The sequence below is a fragment of the Typopeltis vanoorti genome, chromosome 19, assembly GCF_054136105.1.
Source record: "Typopeltis vanoorti isolate ZY-2024b chromosome 19, IOZ_Tvanoo_1.0, whole genome shotgun sequence".
Taxonomy (NCBI): Eukaryota; Metazoa; Arthropoda; class Arachnida; order Uropygi; family Thelyphonidae; genus Typopeltis; species Typopeltis vanoorti.
The window spans coordinates 76,732,502-76,756,658 of record NC_143567.1 but is presented as its reverse complement, the minus strand read 5'-3'; the positions used below and the strand labels follow the sequence as shown (position 1 = coordinate 76,756,658).

The 24,157-nt window shown below is 36.5% G+C and overlaps 1 protein-coding gene across 2 annotated transcripts in view; it reads left to right on the top strand.

Annotated features, from left to right (window-relative positions):
• The first annotated feature begins 21,578 nt into the window (after positions 1–21,578).
• Cep97 (centrosomal protein 97kDa) overlaps positions 21,579–24,157 on the top strand; it is a 208,006-nt gene continuing 205,427 nt past the window's right edge. For both annotated transcript variants that reach the window (XM_090409279.1, XM_090409280.1), the window contains exon 1: positions 21,579–21,799. In XM_090409279.1, the coding sequence (XP_090265405.1) occupies positions 21,763–21,799 (37 nt within the window). In that variant the 5' untranslated portion in view covers positions 21,579–21,762. The remainder of the gene's footprint in view (positions 21,800–24,157) is intronic.

The following is a 24,157-nucleotide window of genomic DNA, read 5'->3' as shown; positions in this document are numbered from 1 at the left end:
ATTATATGGGAAAATGCTACCTCGAGTTCATGAGACCAGTCCAAGCTATTAAACGTCAATAATAATAATAAAAATCTTGAAAAACCGATAACAGCAGCACTCCAAACTGTTACCAAGAAATGGTAACAGCTTGGAGCTCAAACACGATCCGATCGTTTCCAAGAAGAAATCAAGAATTTCATCCGCGGGAAGAGTAGATCCAGGCGCCGATATTGCAGGCTGCTTGTCCGTGAAGACTGATAATCCGTCAAAGAGCCATCTATTAGGTTTAACAAACAAAACTGAGGGATTATCTGAACCAACAATGGGAAATGAAGCTGCTCTCCCTAAACACAGTATTATTCACTATGGAATATTTCAAAGGCTCTCAGATCAGACCGCAAATCCCCTCCAATCAACCCAGTGTGAAACCTGTTTAGTCTATGATGACACCGAAAAGCAGCAGGTTTTGCTGACAACGAAGAAAAACAATGAAGCCTAAACGAGATGCATGTAGGCCTAGATTCTATCAGGAAAGTAAATGACAGGGTACACTGTACGCTGCAATGTACCAATATCACAAATGACGCCCAGCCAATGTTATCCACGGAAATACGAGAAATATTCAAGAAACCAGAGAACACAAAAGCAACAAAATCACACGGGATTTCCAACAAGGTCTTCAGACAACTGTCAGATAAATCCATTATGCATTCTGCAGCTATCTTCAATGCAATGCTAAGATTTCAGCACTTTCCACTACGCTGGAAAGAAACTGACATTACAATAATCCCAAAACCGGGGGAAATAAGCAGTTCCTTCGGAACTACCAGCCAACTAATCCCCTCTTCTGCCTAGGAAAACCGAAGGTGACACCCGATGAGCAATTTAACTTTCGTGAGAATCATTCCAATGTAGAACAAATCGTGGGAATCTTCGTACACATCAGTTTGGGATACCATTGGATACAACATTCCGGTGCCATCTTTCTTCAGGTTGCAAAGCATTCCACAAGGTCTACCAGAGAGGCTACTCTATAAACCAATCAACATTAAAATCCCATTAGCTTTGTCCAGCCTAATGGTTCGTATCTTGAGGATCGGAAACTTCGTGAGAAACTACAGAAAATCAGTTAATATAAACGCCGGATTACACGAGGAGTTTACTTTCACCTTTACTCTTCGCCATCTCTATACGGCTGATTCCCCCTCCCCCCGCACGGTCATTACCACACCGCACTAATGGTCCGAGATTGGTTACCGAAAATTTGCAGACACTATCTTAGAATATGAGCAGCAGTTCAGGAGATGGCACATCGACGTGAACGCAGAGAAGTGTATCGTTCCTTTTTCACAAGAAAACGGGAGTACCACGAAGGCAACGTAAACATGTTTGACACACTAGTCCCCGTTAGCCAGTCGCTATTAGGGATATAGCGAGGCATAGGATTCCGCTTTGGGTCCTATGTAGATTACGCCTGTGTAAATGTAAAAAAAGCGAAGGACATCTTTATCCGTTATTCAACTCAAGTAGTTAACTACGCCCGGCAATCTAGCTGCTCCTATACAAAACGATGATCGCCCCTATACTCGGATCGCCAACATGGGAACATGGTTGACTCTAACGTTCAAAAATTACAAAGGATACAAAATAAGTGAATGCGCATGGCGTTCAACCCTCCATGGTATGTGGAATGTACCACTCCCAAAAAGTTAATAACCCATATATCTCAACCTTCCTATGCGAAACGGCTGCAACTTATTTCGCCAATGCACCATCTACTCTATCCCATGAATTCTAACCAGTTAACAACGATGAATACTTCTTCACGACACAAACTCTCCAAAACGCGCTGTTCGGGTAAATGTTAATTATATGCTATTTACTTCATAACGGGTGAGCCAAATCCTCACGAAGGAAATATAATATAATTTGCATTTTTATTTCTTTCAAAAAAAATAAAGGGATAAACAACCATAGGTCGAGTAATCTAGCCAGAAGCGTTAACCGTTCACGTTCCAGTAATGCCTTAGTGGGTAATACTTCGTTATTTCATCCTATCGTGATGATTATTTAATTTTATATTTTTACTTTTTTTTCTTCGCATTTTTACTTCTCTAAGCGATACTTTGGTTGGTGTATTTGAATCATTATTCGTCATCATTATGCTATCAAGGATTTAGGCCTAGCATGGCCTATTCTGCATTTTGAATCGTTTAAGAGGACGCTCTGGTTTTCTTTTTCCTAATGGCTTCTACTTTAAGGCTTGTTTTGGTAATCTTTCTGATTTCATTCTTTGAACGTGTTCCATTCATTTATGTTTATATTTTTTAATTTTTTCTATTACTGGTTCTTGGTATAATTCTTTCATAATCTCTTCGTTTCTTTTGAGATCAGGTAGAGTATATTTTGCAGTTTTTTTCATAAACTTCATTTCTGCTATTATTAATCTTTGTTTGTCTTTTTGTTTTATTGTCCAGATTTCACTTCCATACATTAAGACTGGTAGGGCTAATGTATTGTATACTTTTAGTCTTGTTTGTTTTTGAACTAGATTTGGTTTAAATATAGAGTTAATTACACCTGTTATTTTTAAATATTTTGCAATTTTTAGGTTTATATCTTTTTCATTTTCATATGTGATCATACATCCTAGGTAGTTAAATGAATTCACCTGTTCTAAGATCTTGTTATCTATTAGTATTTTAGTTTTTGCTGGATCTTGTCCTTTAAAGGCCATAGTTTTTGATTTTTTTTGTTGATATTATCATACCATAATCTTTGGATATCTCATTTAGATTTAAAATAGCTTTCTGTAAGTTATCTTCAGAATTTGTAATTATTATTTGTTCGTCGGCAAAGAGGAGAGTGTTTAAGTTCACTGTAGGAGAAAGTTTAATTTCTTGATGTAAATTTTTATTCCATTTTATTATTATTTCATTTAAGTAGATAATAAAAAGAGTTGCTGAGAGGGGACATCCCTGTCGGACCACTTGGTTTATCTCTCTCTCGTATATGATAGCTCATGATTTAATCTTATTTGTATTTGATTATTTTCATATATACTTGAGATAGCTTTTAGGATATAATTTGGTATTTGTTTTCTTTTAATATGTTAAATAATATGTTTCTTTTAACTTTGTCAAATGCTTTTTCAAAGTCAATAAATGCAATATGTGTTTCTAAATTGTATTCTCTTCTTTTCCCTATTATTTATTTTAGGCAAAAGGCCGGGTCTATACATGATCGTCCATTTTTAAATCCATTCTGTACTTCTAAAATAAAGTTTTCGGAATATTTCATTAGTTTGCTATTTAAGATTCTGCTATATATTTTGTAACAGGAATTTAGTATACTGATACCTCTATAGTTTTTAGGGTTATCTCTATTACCTTTTTTAAAGATAGGAATCACAATTGCATTTTTCCATTCTATTGGGGGGATACCAGTTGAATAAATTTTATTTAAAAATAATAGGAGTCTTTCTTTGAATCTTGTTCCGGCGTATTTATATAGTTCTGAACCTAGCTTATCTTCTCCAGGTGATTTTTCCGTTTCTTGTTTCTTTCAGGCTGATTTATAATTCTTCTTTATTTATTTACTTTTCATTTTCTTAAATTGTTTGCCAGTTGTCTTTTTTAAAATATTTGTTGTCCACATTTCTGTGTAGTAATTTAGAAATTCTTCTAATTTCAATTCAGTGTTTAATTTTATGTTTTCTTTGGTATCTGCATTTAAGTGTTTCAAAATCTTATATACATTGGGTCTTATTTTATATAAATCATGTTCTAAATTAGAAACAAATTTGTTCCATGATTCTCTATGTCTTTTTCTGACTTCTCTTTTAGCTATGGCTTTCTAATCTTTTACTGCTTAACCATTTGTGATAGGCTTCTTTTTTTCTTTTTGATTAATTCTTTGATTGTATCATCCCAGATCTTCAGTTTTTTCCTTTTATTGAATTTTTTGGTCTTTCCTAAGCTTCCATTTGCTGCTGCATTTAGTATCGTTTTTATATTAAGCCATTCTATTTCTATTTCTTCATTTCGCTTTATTTTATCTAGATATTGGTTAATTCTTTGTTCATATAGCCATTGTACATTTGTATTATTCAATAATCTAGTTTTATAAACAAATGTTTCAATTTTTCTTTCTGTTCTTGTTACTTGTAACCATTTAGGTGGTAATCTTACTTTTATTTTAACAAGGAAGTGGTCACTGCTTATTTCATATCCTCTGTGAACTCTAACATCTAGTGAAATTTTTGATGTCTTTTCATTTAATATGAAGTAATCTAATATTGATTTCCATCCTCTTGATGCCCAAGTATATGTATGCATGTCTTTATGTTTATATAAAGAATTCATTATTTTTAGGTTATTATAAACTACAAAGTGAATCAATTTTTTACCATTCCTGTTTAGAGTATGTTCTCCATGTATTCCTATATTATTATTAATTTCGTGTTTTCAATTCTTGCATTTAAGTCGCCTGCTAAAATTAATAATCATTTTTATTTATTTTATTATATATGTTTTGTAACTGATTATAAAAATCAATATTATCCTGTTCTCTTCGTTCTTCTGTAGCATATAAACCAATTATTGTTAAATAGCCTCTATCTATTTTTATTCTAGCTTCTATTATTCCTTCATTCCATAATTTATAATGTTTTAACTGTTTTGAAAGGGATCCAAATCATTTATGAATCCAAATCATGACTCCTGCTTGTGCTCTTTGGTCTCTGTCGACTCCACTGTATATTATTATTATTAATATTTTAACGGTGTCTCCATGGAGTCAAAAGACTCATCGCGGGAGACCCGACAATGACACACTAACCATTATTTACACAATACCTGTCATACCTCTCCTTAAATTCATTCACAGTTGAAGCATTCACAACCACCTCTGGCAAAGCATTCTACCAATTCACAACCCTCCAAGTAAAAAATCTAGTCCTAATACTCTTGTTAACCACACTCTTACACAATCTCCAGGGATGGCCCGTCGTTCTCTCACATCCTGCACTGGTCTTAAGAATATCATCAGTATAAATCCTGTAAAATCCCTTTAACAATTTAAATACCTCTATCATATCTCCTCTCCTACGTCTATCAGCTAGTTTTTGGAGCCCACAGATCATCAATCTATCCTCATAGGGAACATCCCACAGACCTGCAACAATCTTTGTAACCAGCCTCTGAAGAATCCTCTCCACCACTTCCGCATCACCAAGAAATCCTGGCGACCAGATCTGTGCACAATAGTCCAAATGCGGCCTTATTAATGCCTTATAGAGTGGAACAGTAACTTCCCTATCCCTACTTGTTAGTGTGTTCCTCAACAACCATGTAATTTGATGTAATGTTTTGGCAATCTTTGCAATATGCCTTTTAAACTTAAGTTCTCTGTCCACAATAGCTCCCAAGTCTATTGTCTCATCAACTTCCTGCAGTTCAGTTCCGTTAATATAGTAAACAGCATGCGATGTCATCCTCCCGAAGTGCATCACCTTACACTTAGCCACGTTGAACTGACAGCCATTTACCTCAGTCCATAGCGTCAGCCTATTTAAGTCATCCTGTAAAATATCCACATCATTTGAATTGATTATCACTCTTCTCAATTTTGCATCATCAGCAAACAAGTGGATATTTCCATTCAAAGTATTTCCAATATCATTGATGTACAAATGAAACAATACAGGAACAAGAACTGAGCCCTGAGGTACACCACTAGTCACTTGCCTTTTCCTGGACTCAGTACCTCCGTAAACAACTCTTTGATATCTGTCCACCAGCCATCCTTTAATCCAAATCACCATCTTGGGATCCATACCCATTTGCTCTAATTTATGTAACAGAGTTCTATGTGGAATCCTGTCAAAAGCCTTTGCAAAGTCAAGCAGTATCACTGAGTAAGGATTTCCTTTATCCAACTCCACTGTTACTTTATTATAGAAAGAAAGCAAATTACTTAGCAAGAACTACCCTTCACAAAACCATGTTGCCCCTTATAAAGTATCATATTGCTGTCCACCCAGTCCTGAATTCTAATTTTAACCAATTTCTCCAATATCTTAACCACCACTCCAGATATATTGATTGGTCTATAATTTGCAACCTCAGTCTTAGAGCCTCCCTTGTGCAATGGAACTATTTTCCCCTCTTTCCACTCTATTGGCATTTTACCAGAACTGAGGCTTAAATTAAACATTCTGGTTAGAGGAGTTGCTAATTCTCTTGCAAATTCTCGTAACACATGGGCCGATATGCCATCTAACCCAATGGCAGTGTTAGCATTAAGGTTCTTTAATATATTAAGCACCTCAATTTCATTTATTTCTATACTGTCATCAGTCAATGGCACATCTGACACCGCACTATCACTACGAAGATGGTACACTTTTGCGAAATGATCACTAAGCAACTCAGCTATTTGATTAGCTTCAGTAATTTCCCTACCATCAACACTTTTTAAAGTAATCTTTCCATGGATATTCTTCCTTTTACTAGCTAAATTTTATATCACATTAAAATTTTCGGTTCTCACTGTTCCTTTTAATTTCTTTTTTGTTTCGGTGATTACTGCTATTTTAAAATTTCTTTCATTTAATAGTTGGTCTAATTCTATTTCTTTATATGCTATTCCTCTTACATTTCAGTTTGCTATGTGTATTATATTTTTTACTTTCTATTTTTGTTTTAACTTTTCCATTCCAGGGTCATTTTCCATAGATTCAATCCGATTAAATTTTTCTATCAGCTTACAAATAGAATTATGTTCTCCATGTCAGGGGACTAGCCTGACGACGGAATAGTTCAGTGGTAGGGCTATTACCTTAAGGCTTCTGAACTAGCCTTCTTCCAAATTTAAACCCATAGGAGGAATGGGTTATATTGAAGGGGGAAAGAGTAGATTATAGAAGAATTATAGTAAGGTTTATATAGAGGGCATAGTTGTAAGGCCAGAAATGAAAAGACCCCATGGACCTCGAGTACTCTAATAGAATAAGGGTCATAAAATAAGAAGAGTTGGCTGATAAGGCCTTACAGGAAAGATTAAAGTAAGTGGATCTTCCTCAAAGTAGAAGAAAAAGAGGATAGATCCAACTAGGGGTCCATGGGAGTGCCACTTCCCTTGCAATCAAGATGATTGCCCCCTTATGGCCCTGTTGGTCCACGAGTCCTTATTCAGTATATTCGGACCACTCCACCATACACACATATACACGCACGAAAACACACACACACACACACACATGGTGGGCTCCCCTATCCGCCACCTAGGGGACGCGGTCTCTAGGAGTTATGGTCCCCCCCGAGAGTAAATTATTATTATTATTATTATTATTATGTATATTATTTCTGGGAAAACTCCCATGTTACTCCTCTTAATAAACTATTATAATTACGGCTATTTTGCCTGCTTCAGTTTAGGAGTGCCCCTGCTTACAGGGGCACTCCTAAACTGAAGCAGGCAAAATAGCCGTAATTATAATTATAATAATAATAATAATTATTATTATTATTATTATTCCACTTGAACTACAATCAAAACAGACATTATGGATCCCAACCATAAAAGAAGAAGAGCTCTCTGTAATGCATCAAGTCAAACCAAACAAAGACCCAGGAATTGATGGTATAAGACCTAAGGATATCAAGCAACATGCAAGTAGCTTAGGCCCTATTCTACTAAAATTATTAAATAAAATATTTAAAACAGGACAGGTACCAAGTATGCTGAAGACTGCCATAATCACATCACACCCATATATAAACATGGAAAAAGAAATTTAATCAGCAATTACAGACCCATAGCAACACTACCAATTATCAATCAAATTATGGAGCGGATCGTATTAAAGAAACTCACAGCATGTACAGAGAACTTTCATATTATCCCCAAAACACAATACGGTTTTCAGAAAATAAGGGAACAACATCTCTCTTGTAAGTCTTTACAGACATAAATAATACCGCCTTAGACAAAAACAAAATTGCCATGGTAGTTTTTATTGATATAACGAAGGCATTTGATACACTCACACATTAAAACTTTATTAGAAAAGCTGAGGCATATTGGAATAGATGGGCCTCTGCATCGGTGGTTTGCAAACTACCTTCAAAATAGAAAGTATATCACACATATCGGGTCAAACCGAAGTAGAGTGCTACCAGAAACCTGTGGAGTGCCAAATGAAGCTGTACTCTCCCCAACGTTATTCAACATTTATACACACGATATTAATCAGCTACCTCTCAAAGGTAAGATCTTCCAATATGCAGACAATACAGCTATAATATCCATCTATAATAACGCAAAATCATAGTCCAAACAAACATACAACATGACATAAATCTGCTCATAGACTGCCTCACCAAAAAATCCTAAACTGAGATAAGAAAATATTAATGATATTCAGAAATCCACTGACTTGACCCCTTGATAACAAATATATAACCATCCAACATCCACTCGCCGACAAAAAAAACAAAAAAAAACAGAACAATACCACTACAATCACTCAGGTTTAAACAATGCGATACCTTGGACTTTACTTCGATGCAAATATGAACTGGAATAGCCATATAAACCATCTTCACAACAAACTCCGAACAATAACTAACAAACTCTACAGGTTAAAAGACATAGCTCCCACACTCCTAAGAAAAAATATACAAAGCACTATGCCAAAATATACTAAGATACGCTATAACAACGTATGCTTTCTGTGCACCCTACAAACTAAATAGATTAATGTCGTTACAGTACAAAATGATAAAACTGTTCTTTTGGGAACAAAGAGACAATATCGAATTTATATACACTGCAATGTCAGATCACAAAATACTGGTAACAAAACACTTATATCACTATGCAGCTTTGCTAAAACATTATTTCGATGTCAATTACAGGACAGTTAGAAATACATACCATATAGCAAGACCTCAGACAACTAATTATATCACATATAAATACAATAATCACTACGGAAAGATCACATGAAACTTCTGTTTCCCCAGACATGATAAACAAATTACCTTTTGAATACAGAAACCTTACAAACTACAAAACTACAATAGCCTGAAAAGAGCTCTAAGGACATACTATGAACAAGAAACACGCACCATAAATACCATACAAACTTAATGAAACAGAATATATTCGTTCAGGCTTCCAGTTCAACAATGCATCAAGACATTCCAAGTAATCGCGCACGCGCGCGCGCGCGTGTGTGTGTGTGTGTGTGTGTGTGTGTGTGTGTGTGCAGAATGAAAAACCTGAGTTTTCCAGAAAAAAATCCTCCTACCTCTATAAGAGATCGCCAAAATCCCCTTTAATTGAAAAAACCTATAGAATGATTTCTCACCTCACGACAAGAATCGAACTTATTTCTTTTCCAATCGAAGGGCGCAACGCATCGTCGTTGTTGCAATTGTTCTACAGAAGCGCTTAATCCTAATCACTTCTTGCATCACAATAAGGTGTCATATTTATACATAGAATGAGTAATAGGCTTGTTTTGTTTCGAGAGATAAAATATTGCTACTTTGGTGAAAATTAGTTCCTCAGCTCCGGATGAAAATCCCTTATACGTGCTCCTCATTCCACACACTCTTTTATGGATATGTGAAATGAGGATTGGTTATTACGTCATGCAATCTTCATATGTTCACTGGACATCCTTATGGTCACTCCGATGCTCGGTGATGTGCCACACCATATATATATATATTTCTTATAGGGCTGACTTTTGTGAGTACGGGCTTGGCAAACCCGAGGTACCTGATGCTCGACCATGCCTTACTTCATGTAATATACATCTGTTATATTATCAATAGACTGGTCCCTCTCCGTTTTTCTTTCCTTCTTTCTTCTCTTATTGCCCCTCTCCCCCCACCATGCTATTAGTGTATTCCAGGGCCAGAGGTGAATCTTTCCTATTTTGCTATTTAATTTCATCTTATTATTATTAGTCGTAGTAGTAGTTCGGGCAACTCCAAGGAGTCCTTAGACTCATCGAGGGAGGGCCTAACATAATGTCAAGAACAACTATTCAACTTTCACCCAGTATCTATCATACTTCGCCTTGAACTCATTTACAACCATGCCACCCACAACAGACTCTGGCAGCTTATTCTACTCATCCACCACTCTCCAAGTAAAAAACCTAGATCTAACACCCCTGCTAACCACATTCTTGCCCAGTTTCCATGGATGGCCTCTAGTTCTCCCACCACCAGTCCTATTGTCAAAAATATCTTCTGGATTAATCTTATAGAAACCCTTCAGTAATTAGAATGTCTCAATCATATCACCCCTTTTCCATCTATCAACCAAATTCTGCAACCCACAAATCTTCAACCTGTTCTCATAAGGTTCATTCCATAAACCTGCTATCATCTTGGTCACTTGTCACTGGATCCTCTCCACCTCCTCCCCATCAAGAAGAAATCCTGGCGCCCATATCTGGGCACAGTAGTCTAGATGGGGTCTTATCAAGGCTCAATACAGAGGAAAATAACTTATTTGTCTCAGCTTGTTAAAGTATTTTTCAGAAGCCAAGTGATTTGATGAGCTGATTTTGGCCACTTTTGCGATGTTCTCCCTAACTTCAACTCCCTATCCACTAATACTCCCAAATCTCTGGAGCTGTACTCCAATCTCCTAGAGCTGTACTCCAATCTCCTAGAGCTGTACTCCAATCTCCAATCTCCTGGTGGAACTGTACTTCAATCTCCTGGAGTACAGTTCCACCACTATGATATACTACTGCTAATCTTTTCACCCCAAATTGCATAACCTTACATTTTGCCACATTAAATTGACATAAATTCTCCTTAGCTCAGCCCTACAAACTATCCAAATCATCCTGCCAAATTTCAACATCCTGTGCACTCACAATTGCTCTACCCAACTTTGCATCATCATCAAACAAGTGAACACTTCCCCTCAGATCCTATCCTATATCGTTAATGAACAAATTAAACAGTAGTAGTCCAAGAACCACTCTCTGATATCTCTCCATTAACCACCCTCCTATCCATCTCACCAACCCTATATCCATCCCCATATAATGCAGTTTACTGATTAGAATTCCATGTGGTATCCTGTCAAAGGCCTTAGTAAGGTTCAGCAGTATCACTGTAAACCCATTACCCTTATTCAATTCAACCTTCACTGTTATAAAACGTGAGCAAGTTACTGAGGCACCATCTACCCTTCACAAAACCATGCTGTACCCCTACAGTATCCCATTTTCATCTATCCATTCCTGTATTCTCCTCTCAATTATTCTCTCCCAGACCTTGACAACGATTCCTGATATGCTGATCGGGCAGTAATTTACAACAGCAGTCTTGGAACCTCCTTTATGCAGTGGAACTATTTTCCCCTCTTTCCACCCCCCTCAGGGCTAACCCAGACCCGAGACTCAAATTAAACAAAATAGTCAAGGGCACTGAGAATTCTTTAGCCACTTCACGTACGACACGAGCTGGTATACCATTCAATCCAACAGATGTATTGGCATTGAGGTTTTGCAATAGACCATTACCGTATATGTTCTTGGTTCCTTCATTCCTGTCACCACCTGGATGATATACTCTTGCAAAGTGCTCGCCCGGTAATTGCACTATATCAACTGATTCGGTTACCTCCCTACCATTGGCATTCTTTAAAATCATTCTGCCGTATACATTTTCTCTTTTACTTGCAACATATGGAAAAAACTGTTTGGGATTCTCTTTAGCCTGCATGGCTAATTTTCTTTCATAATCCGCTTTTGCTCTTCTAACCACACTCGTTACCTATCTGTCCTGCGCTTTATACCGTTCATGTGCCTGCAAGCCACCTTTCTCCTTAAATTCCCTCCACAGTTGTTTCTTTTTTTTTTGCAGCTGATGCTTAATGGTGTTATTCATCCATCTAACCCCTACTTGATTTACTATTCTGACTTTAGGTATACATTCAGCCATTGTCTCCTGCAAACACTCCTTAACCGCCTCCTATGCACTATCAACATCCAGCCCTTGCAGTGTTACATGCCATGGCACTGAACCCAGCAAATTCCTAAGTTGTCATACTTACCAGCCTGATAATTCCACATGTACCCTGTCTTAATTAAAAATTCAACACATTTAGCCACCTCCCAAGTCAAGACCCTATGATCACTCACACCAATTGGTGGCAATATGTTCATATTCGTAACAGCAAATTCTCAGATGCATTTACTAGGTCAAGCACTCTCTGACCCCTAGTATTTTCCATTACATGCTGTCGCAGATAGTTATCTCTTAATAACTGCATAAAAACTAATTCCTTTCTCACATGTGCCTCTCCTCCTTCCAATCAATTACCTTAGTTGCAATCCCCCATAATTACCCTCTTTCTACTTTTTGCTTTTATTTGCTTATGCATAGTATCTCCACCATCTATTCCATCACTTGGTCTATAGGAGCACCCAATTGTATATTTTGTTCTGCTAGCCTCAATCTAATACCAAATAGCCTCATATGTGCCCCTTTTTTATCTCCAGCAGTTCCACTTCTATTCTCCTTGGCTGCAGATCATCAGATATGATGAATAACACTTCTTCCCCATTTTATTCTCCCTGTCCCTACTGAACACGCAAACCCTCATTCAATACCACTAGTTATCATCTTCTGTCAGCCATGTTTCACTAATGCCAAAAACATGTGGCCTGAAAGAGCCAACAGAGGTCAAAAATTCTTCCTTCTTGTTCCTAATAATCCTGACATTAGTATCCCTCTTTCGCATTGACAGTTTGGAGTATCAGACCAGTTCCATTCATGCAAGAGATGCTTACATCTCCCATGTCCTGTTCTGATCCGATTTAAAGTGATCCATACTTGTCTGGGAAGATTGAAGCCTCCAGACGAGAAGTCGGATATGAAATGAATGGATATATGAAGGTTGGGGATACGTGTGGAAAGGGCCTCTCTCTCTCTCTCTCTCTCTCTCTCTCTCTCTCTCTCTCTCTCTCTCTATATATATATATATATATATATATATATATATATATATATATATATATATATATATATATATAATCTTCAATAAATTCAAATCTTCAATAAATTCAAAAAAGTCAATAAATCTTCATACATACATACATATATATATATATATATATATATATGTATGTATGTATGAAGATTTATTGACTCGGTTGAAATACATTGGAATATCAATCTTGGTATTCCTAAGCCTGGCTCCCACTGATGAGACCTCAATAAAGGTCGAAACCGGTCTAGGTAGTGGCCCCTTGCCTTTAATACATAGCATCATAAATCTCCTCCAGGAGATGTGCTTTGCATTAGGGTAAATATTAAGAATAGTGATCAGAGCTTATACTACTTTTACCATGAGTTGCCTTGATTTGCACTACGTGCAGGGTCAGCTAGACTTGCAACACTTGCCGGCGCAAACTTGACTGACTTGTCTGTTTGCTTACTTGGGAAATGGAGTAAAAAAACCAGGTTTATATTTAAAATAGCTTGATGTCGTTGACATATATATATATATATATATATATATATATATATATATATATAGGCTCCATATTTCCTTGAGACAAAAACGGGATGTTGTCCAGTTAAGTGCTCTGTCATCCATGTCCTGTTTTCAACAATAAATACAAATAATGATGGCAGCCAACATGAGATATACTGGACAACAACTTCAAACCTTCATATATGCCACAACGAGGTAGAATACTGCATAGTCGAGTTTAAGGAAATTGTTATGGACCCTCATCATATAAACAGTAACCTTAGTTAAATTTACCGGACTCATTCAGCTTTGCTATCAGATACTGTCGCACTCGTGAAGTCAGACGCGCACAGATGCCGAACAATAGAACTTAAACACGGACTGTTGCTCCAGTTCAAAGGTAACTGAAGTTTATAATAGTCGGCTTTCAATGACACAATATATAGTGCTTTTTATTTACTTTCCGTGTGTCTTAACGCCTGAAGAAATCGGCCTTCCGAAGAAACATGAAACATGTTGCGTTGTGAATAGATTCAATTGTTTGTTTTCTAACTCTCGGATCTAAGTCAGTGTATATATATATATATATATATATATATATATATATATATATATATATATATATATATATATATATATATATATATATATATATATATATTTTATATATATATTTATATAAGTTTTTTACCTTGGGTATATATTATGTTAAAGATACCAAGCAATTTTATAAGCTAGGTTTTTTAATCCTTTTTCCCGAAGTAAGCAAACAGGATTAAAACACCCAGCTTATAAAATTGCTTGGATATATACCCAAGGTAAAATACTTTCTACATTAATATCTCCTTCAGAGATTTTTATTTAATAAGGTTAAAACACCTTATGGTAACTTGTTGTGGTAAAATACTTATAAGCTCTGTATTACTAAAACTTGATATTTCTAGCCTGGCTCCCACTGATGAGACCTCGATAGGGGTCGGAACTAGTGGGTGATTGGCTTTGAGAGGCTCTGCTTGGGGATATGTTTTTGCCTGTCTCTGAGTAGGGCCACCGCTGAGATTATGGCTCTGGCTGGTGGTGGGGTGAGCCTGCCACTGGGTAGAGCCAACGCTGAGAAGTTTTTGTCAGTGACTGGGTGAGCCTGTCACTGAGTGGAACAACGCTGAGTTGGACGGTCTTTCGGCCACTATGGAGTGGTCTAGGGATCGTCCTAATTTTTAGAGAGGTCTTTACTTAAATACAGCTCAATAAAGGTCGAAACTGGTCTGGGTAGTGGCCCCTTGCCTTTAATACAAAACATCATACATCTCCTCTAGGAGATGTGCTTTGCATTAAGGGTAAATATTAAGATTAGTGATGAGAGCTTATTCTACTTTTACCATGAGTTGCCTTGGTCTTGCACTACGTGCAGGGGCAGTTAGAATTGCAGGTGCAAACTTGACTTGTTTGTCTGTTTGCTTACTTGGGAAATGGAGTAAAACCAGGTTTAAAATAGCTTGATATCTTTAGGAAATTTTTCTAAGCCTTTTTTCGACCGGTTCCCGAGTTAGTCGATCTCCGGCACGGGCAGGCGGGTTTTTTCTCCCGGAAACTCGGGATTTTCGTCCCGTAAACTCAAGAAAATCGACCGTAGAACCCACTTTATATCAGACATTAAAATACGAGGGTTAGGGTTAGAGACTACGAGTTGGCGGCAGTTGTTGAGCCGTCACTCTTCACTGCGTGGCGCTTAATTAGTGATAGCCTTGGGTCAGTTATCTCTGATTGGGTACCAGTGGAGATTGAACTGGCCACTCAGTCTCCAAAATTTAGGTAGGGGTTTAAACGGCCTCGCCTACTCCCTATATATACGGGAATATAAAGGCGTTAGCTTATTTTTTTTTTTTGGTATCTTTAACATATATATATATATATATATATATATATATAGGCTGACCATATTTCCTTGAGACAAAAGCAGGACATTGGGATGGCAAAAACCGGACCGGGGTTATGTAATATTCTGAATTCATGAAAAAGTAAGACGATTAATAAATGATTTACTTTGCCCAATATGTATGGTGATAAAACGTCGAAAATTATTGCTTCTGATTTGGTACGTGCTGAAGAAAATTTTGGTTCATAACTTTTATTGATCAATGTCGACAAACAGTTATTTGGGCGAAAACGTTGGCCGTAACCCATAGTATTTTTTTATTTAGCGATTATGTTAGGATTTTATATACAAATTACATAAAACAGCATAAAATCAATTGCGAAAATCATATTAAAAGGGGTACACTAGGCTGAAATGATTAAACATCAAAATTAAGAATCAGGATTCAGAGCTTAATCTTTAAATCCCGGATCCACTCCAGGGATTCTGGGGTCAGTTTAAAAAAGTCCTCTTTAGAACACGAAAATGAGTAGATATGGCACTCAAGCACAACGTGATTGATAGTCTGGATCCCTCTTTCGTATTCACAGTTTGGATTATCGGACCAGTTCCATTTATGGAAGAAATGCTTACATCTCCCATATCCTGTTCTGATCCGAATTAAAGTGGTCCATACATGTCTAGGGAGATTGAAGCCCTCCAGACGAGATGTCAGATTTGAAATGGGTATTTGAAGGTTGGAGATACGTTGAAACCAATACTCTTCCAATGACTCGCATAGGTCGGAATTCTGGTCGTTTAATTGTATTGCACTCCTCCAGGCAGGGTTCCGGGATTTCATTCTTTGTGAAGTATGGAAGGATATTTCTTGGTGGATAGGCAAGGAACTGTTTCCGATAATTTTTGTCCATAGTTTGCATAAGGCTTGAGTCCTGCGGAGCGAGGGAGGAGTCAGTAGCCAGGAGTAGATCTTAAAGCTCCCCCATAGTATGATAAGCAACAAGAGCTTATCTTGCTGCAACTTTATCACTTTTACTATCACTATCACGTCTCACCATAAACGAGCTAACGTTTTAACTGAAGCCAGAGTAATTTCAGCATCCTTATGTTTCTGGCTATGTAGATGTCACTACTACCGTCATGAGCAACGGAAAAATGGATATTACAGTGTCCATTTTTGTTCCATCACTACACAGCTTGTCCAGTTTAATAAATTCTAATTCTTTCTGGAGATCGTCATTAAAACTGCAGTTTCGCCTCTTTGAAATTGCGAGGATAGTCTTAAAGCTTCAAAAATAAAATTTAAAACTTTAAAATTATGAAATTTAAACCACCTGCATTGAATAACAAAGCCACCGGTTAACATTCAGACAAACCAAAAAGTAACGCTACAGCAGAACATATGCCGCGTCTGGGACGAAAATGCTGCCAAAAGGTATTTATTATTTCTCTGAATAAATCACTGCAGATATTGATATTTAGTATCTAACAATGCGACTCCATGGTTATACAAATTACTGGTATCCCTGATATTGATATACGATTATAGGTTATGAATAAGTTTTAAAAGAGGTAAACCGTGAGTAGACATATCGATACAAAATGAATAACGGAAAAAACTCACGTAGAAAGATTATTTAATAGTATAATTTTCGCCTGTGTGTCACAGGCATCTTCCGTACATTAAGCTCAAAATTAAACACTAACTGACAATTCCAAAAAGCGCCACCTAAGTAGCTGGTGTAAGATAACTAAAAAGGTCAATAACTTTCCTAAAAAAATAAATAAATAAATAAAATAAAAATTAATACAATAAAAAGTTAGGAAAGATTAGCTGATTTGTAAAGTACTATCTCCCATAAAGGGGATAGACGTAAGCCGTCGGATCTGTTTAAGTTAGGAGAATGAAGTAGAGTTTCACATGTTTCTTTATAAAGGCGTTCCACGAGAAACTGACTTTTGTGAAGAACTCTTGTCTTTCTCCAATGAACTCTATGTCTAGTGAAGATGGCATGTTCAGAAAGTCCAGACTTTTCAGGTTTAAAGTATTCAATATAAGATTGGTGTTCTTCTAGCCGAATAGAGGCAGATCTTCCCGTTTGTCCGAAATAAGATAATCCACAAGAGTAGGGAATCTGGTAGACCCCTGGATGATTAAGATGTGGAAGCTTGTCCTTAGGAGAAGTGAGAAAGGTGGAGATTTTTCTAAACGGTCGAAAAGCAACAAAAATATTCAGTGGTTTTAAAACTTTTGCTATACGTTCACTGATGCCTTGTACATAAGGGATAGTAATGCGCGTTATTTCCTCTGTGTTTGAAGAGGAAGACATATTAAAACTACTCAAAGTTCTTTTAATGATACAATTCTTATAACCATTAGATAGAAAGGAAGAAGTTATATATTATAGTTCTTTCTGTAAAAGCTCGTCTGTAGAACAAAAGGAGTGGGCCCGATGAACCAGTGTTTTAATAGTTCCTGCCTTTTGACTGGGATGGCCTGTATGAGTCTTCTTTCTATAAACTGAGAAATGTAGGTTACTATCTGGTTGGCGAAGAATTAGAATATCTAAAAAGGCCAACTGCATATTTGATTCTACTTCTAGGGTAAACTTGATCCTAGGATGAAATGCGTTTAACTTAGTGAGAAATTGTTGAAGTTCATTAGAGGAGCCATTCCATACAGCAAAAATGTCATCGACATATCTGAACCAATGCGTAGGTCTGGGAGAAATATTGTCAAAGATACGTTGTTCAAAATGTTCCATAAAGAAATTGGAGATAGCAGGAGAAAGAGGATTGCCCATTGCTGTTCCTTCAATTTGTTGATACAACTTATTTTTAAAGGAAAAATAACCAGAATTTATTACAAAATCAAATACGTTTACAATGTCTGAAGGAAATTCCTGTTGTAGTAATTCAATACTTTCCGAAAGAGGCACATTTGTAAATAACGAAACAACATCTAAACTGATCATGATATCAGAAACGTCCAAATGAAGATCTGAAATTTTAGTTTTGAAATCCAAAGTATTTTTTATATAAGTATCAGTTCTTCTAGTTGAAGAGGAGAGTAAATTTGATAAAAATTTTGAGATTTTGTAAGTGGGGCAACCTATACAATCTACGACTGGTCTTAACGGAATGCCTGGTTTATGAACTTTTGGAAGACCATACAATCTAGGTGGATGGACGACCGAAGAAGGTTTTAAGTTTTTTCTTTTGATCTTCATTCCATGTAGATACATTATCTATAAGAGAATTAAGTCTCTTCAATTGACTCCGGGTAGGATCCGATGTAAGAGGCCTATAAGTTGAATAGTCGCGAAGTAAAAGAGACATTTTTCTCTCATATTCCTTCCTATCTTGAATCACTACAGCCTTCCCCTTATCAGCTTTCGCAATTATTAAATTATTGTTATTCTTCAGTGATTTCAATGCTTTAAACTCAGAGTAAGAAAGATTAGGACGAGGAGGCTTGGCATGAAAAAGAATTTACTCTGAGTTTAAAGCATTGAAATCACTGAAGAATAACAATAATTTAATAATTACGAAAGCTGACAAAATTGTTATTTTTATTAAAACGAAGGGACGGCATTGCCAAGAGGTATTTTTATTTCTCTGAATAAATCACTGCCGATATCGATATTAATCTAACAATGCGACTCCATGGTTATACAAATTACTGGTATCCGCGATATTGATATACAATTATAGGTTATGAATAATAATTTATGATCGACCAATATTAAATTATATTTATAGATTTTATAGCATATATTCCAACCACAAATTCTCCATCTAATTAATTCAGCAGTCTCTCATGTGGTATTCTATCAAATGCCTTAGCAAAGTCCAAGTATCATTGCATATCCATTCCCTTTATCCAACTCATCCTGAGATTTTTATTTAATAAGGTCAAGGCACCTTATGGTAACTTGTTTTGGAAAATACTTACAAGCTCTGTATTACTTAAATCTTGGTATTCCTAAGCCTGGCTCCAACTGATGAGACCTCAATAAAGGTCGAAACCGGTCAGGGTTGTGGCCCCCTTGCCTTTAATACATAGCATCATACAACTCCTCAAGGAAATGGGCTTTGCATTAAGGGTAAATATTAAGAATAGTGATCAGAGCTTATCCTACCTTTACCACTAGTTGCCTTGACTTGCACTACTTTGCGGGTTAGCTAGACTTGCAATACGTGCAGGCGCAAACTTGACTTATTTGTCTGTTGGCTTACTTGGGAAATGGAGTAAAACCAGGTTTAAAGTAGCTTGGTATCTTTAACATATATACAATTATATATATATATGTGTGTGTGTGAAAAGTTTTTTACCTTGGGGATAATATATATTAAGGATACCAAGTAATTTTATAAACTTGGTTTTTTTACTGCTTCTCCCAAGTAATCAAAACAGTTAATTTTGCGCCTGAACGTAGTTCAAGTCTAAAGGTAGTGCACCACCAGGACAACTCGTTGTAAAGGTGGGTAAAGCTCTGATCACTATTCTTAGTATTTCCCATAATGTAAAACACATCTCACTAAGAGATGTATACTGTTATACATTATGGGTGGGGGGGATCACTACCCAGACCGGTTTCAACCCTTTTTTCAACCATTAGCTACTCACTGAGGAGACCTAAAAAAGGTTGAAACCGGTCTGGGTATGTATATATATACACATATATATATATACATACATACACACATATGATTGCTTACTTGGGAAAAAGGATTAAAAACCTAGCTTATAAAATTGCTTCGTATCTTTAACATATTATACACCCAAGGTAAACAACTTTCTATATATATATATAGACATAATATATGATACAAAACGATTGGATTATATTGTCAGAGCAAACAACTTCAGGAAGAGGTATTTATTATTAGTATTATTCTGCATAGTTCAGCCGAATAGTGGAACTTTTTGTAAGCTTTTTTTTTTTGGACTGGTTCCCGAGTTAGTCGATCTCTTGGCATGGGTAGGCTGTTTTTTTTTGTTCCTAAAACTCGAAGATTAAGGACCACGAGATGGCGGTACTTGTCAGCCACCTCTTTTTACCAGATGCCATGTATGATTACTAAGAGTCTTGGGCTGTCACTGGCTATCGGTGGCGATTTAACTTGCGCTCGTTCTCCAAACGTTAGATGCTGCTAAAGGTCCTCGTCTACCCCCTGCAGTCAAGCTCCGTTTTAGCACCATCTAACTTTCGGTGTCTGGAGGGCAGTTCCGTCTCCACTGGTATTCAATCAGAGATAGCTGTGCCATGGCTATCACTAATTAAGCAGCACGCAGCGAAGAGACGGCTCAACAAGTACCGCCATCTCGTGAGCCCTGACCTTAACACAATATATTTTAATATCTGAAATAGTGTGGGTTCTACGGTCGATTTTCTTGAGTTTGCAGGACGAAAAACCAGAGTTTCTGGGAGAAAAACCCGCTCTCCCGTGCCAGAAATCGACTAAGTTGAGAACTGGTAGAAAAAAGGCTTTAGAAAAATTTCCCCTATTCGCCGAGTAGATTTGGAACAAAGTCTTCCTTCATGCGGTCGAGCTCCGTGGTGTGAAACGTCACATTCACTGAGCTACACAGGCTCTGAATAAAATGCATTAGCGAATTTATGGTTGTTTGTTTATTATTATTATAGAGGCATTTCCATGGAGTCAGATGACTCGTCGCCGGAGATCCGTCATTTTCACGCTGGCCATTGTTCACACAATACCTATCTTTAAACATAGTCACTGATGAATGAGAAGGTATAATAGTCTGTGTCAATAATGGTTATTGGGCCTCCGGCCATGCGTCTTTGTTGTATTTTGAGATCTCCTCAAAATATAAATAAATAATTCCGTAGCTGACGGATGATGTTTTATAGTCCTATTATTTTTACCTGATTTAGTAGTTGAGCTAGCTGTTTTTAGCCTGAGTTGTAGAATTTGTAGTTATCTGCAAGTAGTGCTTTTCTCTCTTTCTCTTAATTGAACTTCAAATTCGTCACACGAAATGCTATGTTACGTCTTTGCCTTAACTACCTGGTGATTAATCCAGAGCAACGTAATTCAACTTCGTATCCGCGTATTGACCACGATCTGAATCACTCTTGACTGTGTGCCTAGTTAATATCGTTCACTTGCATAAGTAGGTTAAGTTTTTTTTTTTTTTTTTCACTTCCAGGATACACGTAAAGAAAATGTGCTTTCGCACGTTGTTAGCGATGTCTTTCAACTTTCTTTCCGTCTCTCTATTTATATTTATGCTTTAACTTGTTGAACTTGTTATCTTATTGTATTTTCTCGAACTCTTATTTACTTTCAGATTTCGATTGCTTTTACGAAATTTTTTGTGATATTCAAATAAAACAAGGGATATTACTTTTACGATGAAACCTGGCGGAACTTTTAAAATGGCGGCTGAAGGTATGTTTGTGAATTTTAGCCGTGTTAATTTATATGTATATTTCTTTCTACAATAGAATAAGACATTAAATACCGCAATTTCTTAAGGCATTTAATGAGGCCGACGTTGCAGTTTTCAGTTGTTTTTGTTAGCATGCTTAGTATGATGAAAGAATCGCAGAATCAGGCTCAAACTTACCATGAAATTAGTATTATTATGTTTATATAGCTAATTATAATATATTAACTTAGCTGGTTATGATGAAATAACCGATTTAAGTATTGAACATCATACTTATCCTGCCAAGTATCATTGGGATGTTTGCTGAATTATGTAAAAAAAATGGTCACGAACTTTTATCTCTTTCACTTTGACTTTTTTGCTTAGCCCATATCTGACAGTTGCATTTATTCACGAGCAATTTTACGAACTGTTCACATTGCAAGTTTTTGGATTTGCGTTTTCTACATATCTCTAAGCTAAAGATAGTAGAAACTCGACTTATCATTGAAGTCATTGAAAAGGTTCTGACAGTTATTCATTTATGTATGCGAATAAATAAAGGGTTAAGTTACTTCGTAAACAGTTCTGTACTCCTTACGGGATCCTTCCACCTTATACTTTTTAATTATTAAAATTATGGTAACAATTATTTCAATTGTAATTATTCCTATGTCTGCATGCTTCAGTGTGAAACTGGGTAGATTGCTGTAGAGAGAAGCTCGCTCTGTTTGGGACGTGAAAGGGCTGTTTAATCTATTTAAATCGTAGGATTAACCATGCTTTCATTTATAGATTGTTCCTTATAACTGTATTGCAGTTAAGGTATTTTAGATTGGATAGGAATAAAATACAGGATTGGGCTGATTGAAAGGATTCTCTGCTAAAACTGTAATTTATTAGAAAAGCTAAGGTTATTAAAATGTTTTTGCTTTTACTTAGCACTATTAATACAAATTATAAAAAAAATATTAATTATACTATTATTTAAATTAAGGGGATATTAAATCCCACATTGTTTTAAAACCGAATAAGAAACTCAAAGATTGGAATCAGAGAGTTTCATGCCGAATATAGTAAACTATAAAGTATCGGCGATCACTAGCGTGAGCTAATGCAAGTGACCCTAGTACGTAGTACAATACCGGACAACTCGTAGCAAAGGTGGTAAAGTTTTGATCGCTATTCTTAGGTATTTTCCATAATGTAAAAACACATTTCCTAGGAAATGTATGTTAATTATACTAATGTAATTAATTATACTAATAGCAGGATCTTTTTTCTACTTCAAAGCAGTATGTTAGAATACAAGACTTTGAAAATTATTATTATTCCTGATTCCTCCAAGGAGTCCGAAGACTCATCGCGGGAGGACACTTACAACTGTCTCAACCACTATACCAAACCTCTCTACTGCCCACCTCTACCACCACAACTGGTATTTTTTGTCTGTAAATTGTGTGTGTTCTGAAGGGCTGATTTGTCTGTATGCGGGATGAAAAACCCGAGTTTCTGGGAGAAAAAACCCTGCTACCTCCGTGTGAGATCGGCTAACTCACCTTCGATTGGAATCGTCTAGATAAAGATTCCTCCCGTTGCGACGAGAATCGAACTTAGACCTATTCCAATCGAAGGGCGCAATGTACCGTCATTCTTCCAATTGCGCTGTGGAGGCATGAAATTACATGAATAAAAGGGTAATTCACTTGCTGCTTGGCTGTAGAGAGAGAGAGAGAGAGGCTTTCCCTGTCTGGGACGTGAAAGGGCTGTTTAATCTATTTAAATCGTAGGATTAATCATGCTTTCAGTTATAGATTGTTCCTTATAACTGCATTGTAGTTAAGCTATTTTAGATTTGATAGGTAGGGCCACCCCGTGCAGTAGCATATTTTGCCGCCCCATGCAAATGCATATCTTGCACCGTCGGTAGAGCTGGCCCTGTGGATAGGAATAAAATACAGGATTGGGTTGATTGATAGGATTCTCTGCTAAAACTGTAATTTATTAGAAAAGGTAGGGTGATGAAAATGTTTTTGCTTTTACTTAGCACTATTAAAACACATTATTAATTATACTAGTAGCAGGATCTTTTTTTTCTACTTCAAAGTAGTATGTTAGAATACGAGACTGTTTAAAAATTACATGAATAAAAGGGTAATTCACTTTGCTGTTTGGCTTTCATGATGTATGAAAGACCATTTTTGTTGGATATTAATATATGATCGGCGTGATGGGTTGAGAATGAGGACTATGATAAGCGGACAAATACTAAGGCTATATTATACTTGACAAGAAATTATATTGTTTTCTTTACCCAAGTATAATCGTGACTCTATTGATGTCATGTCATGACTTAGTATCCCATAATACAAGGTCTC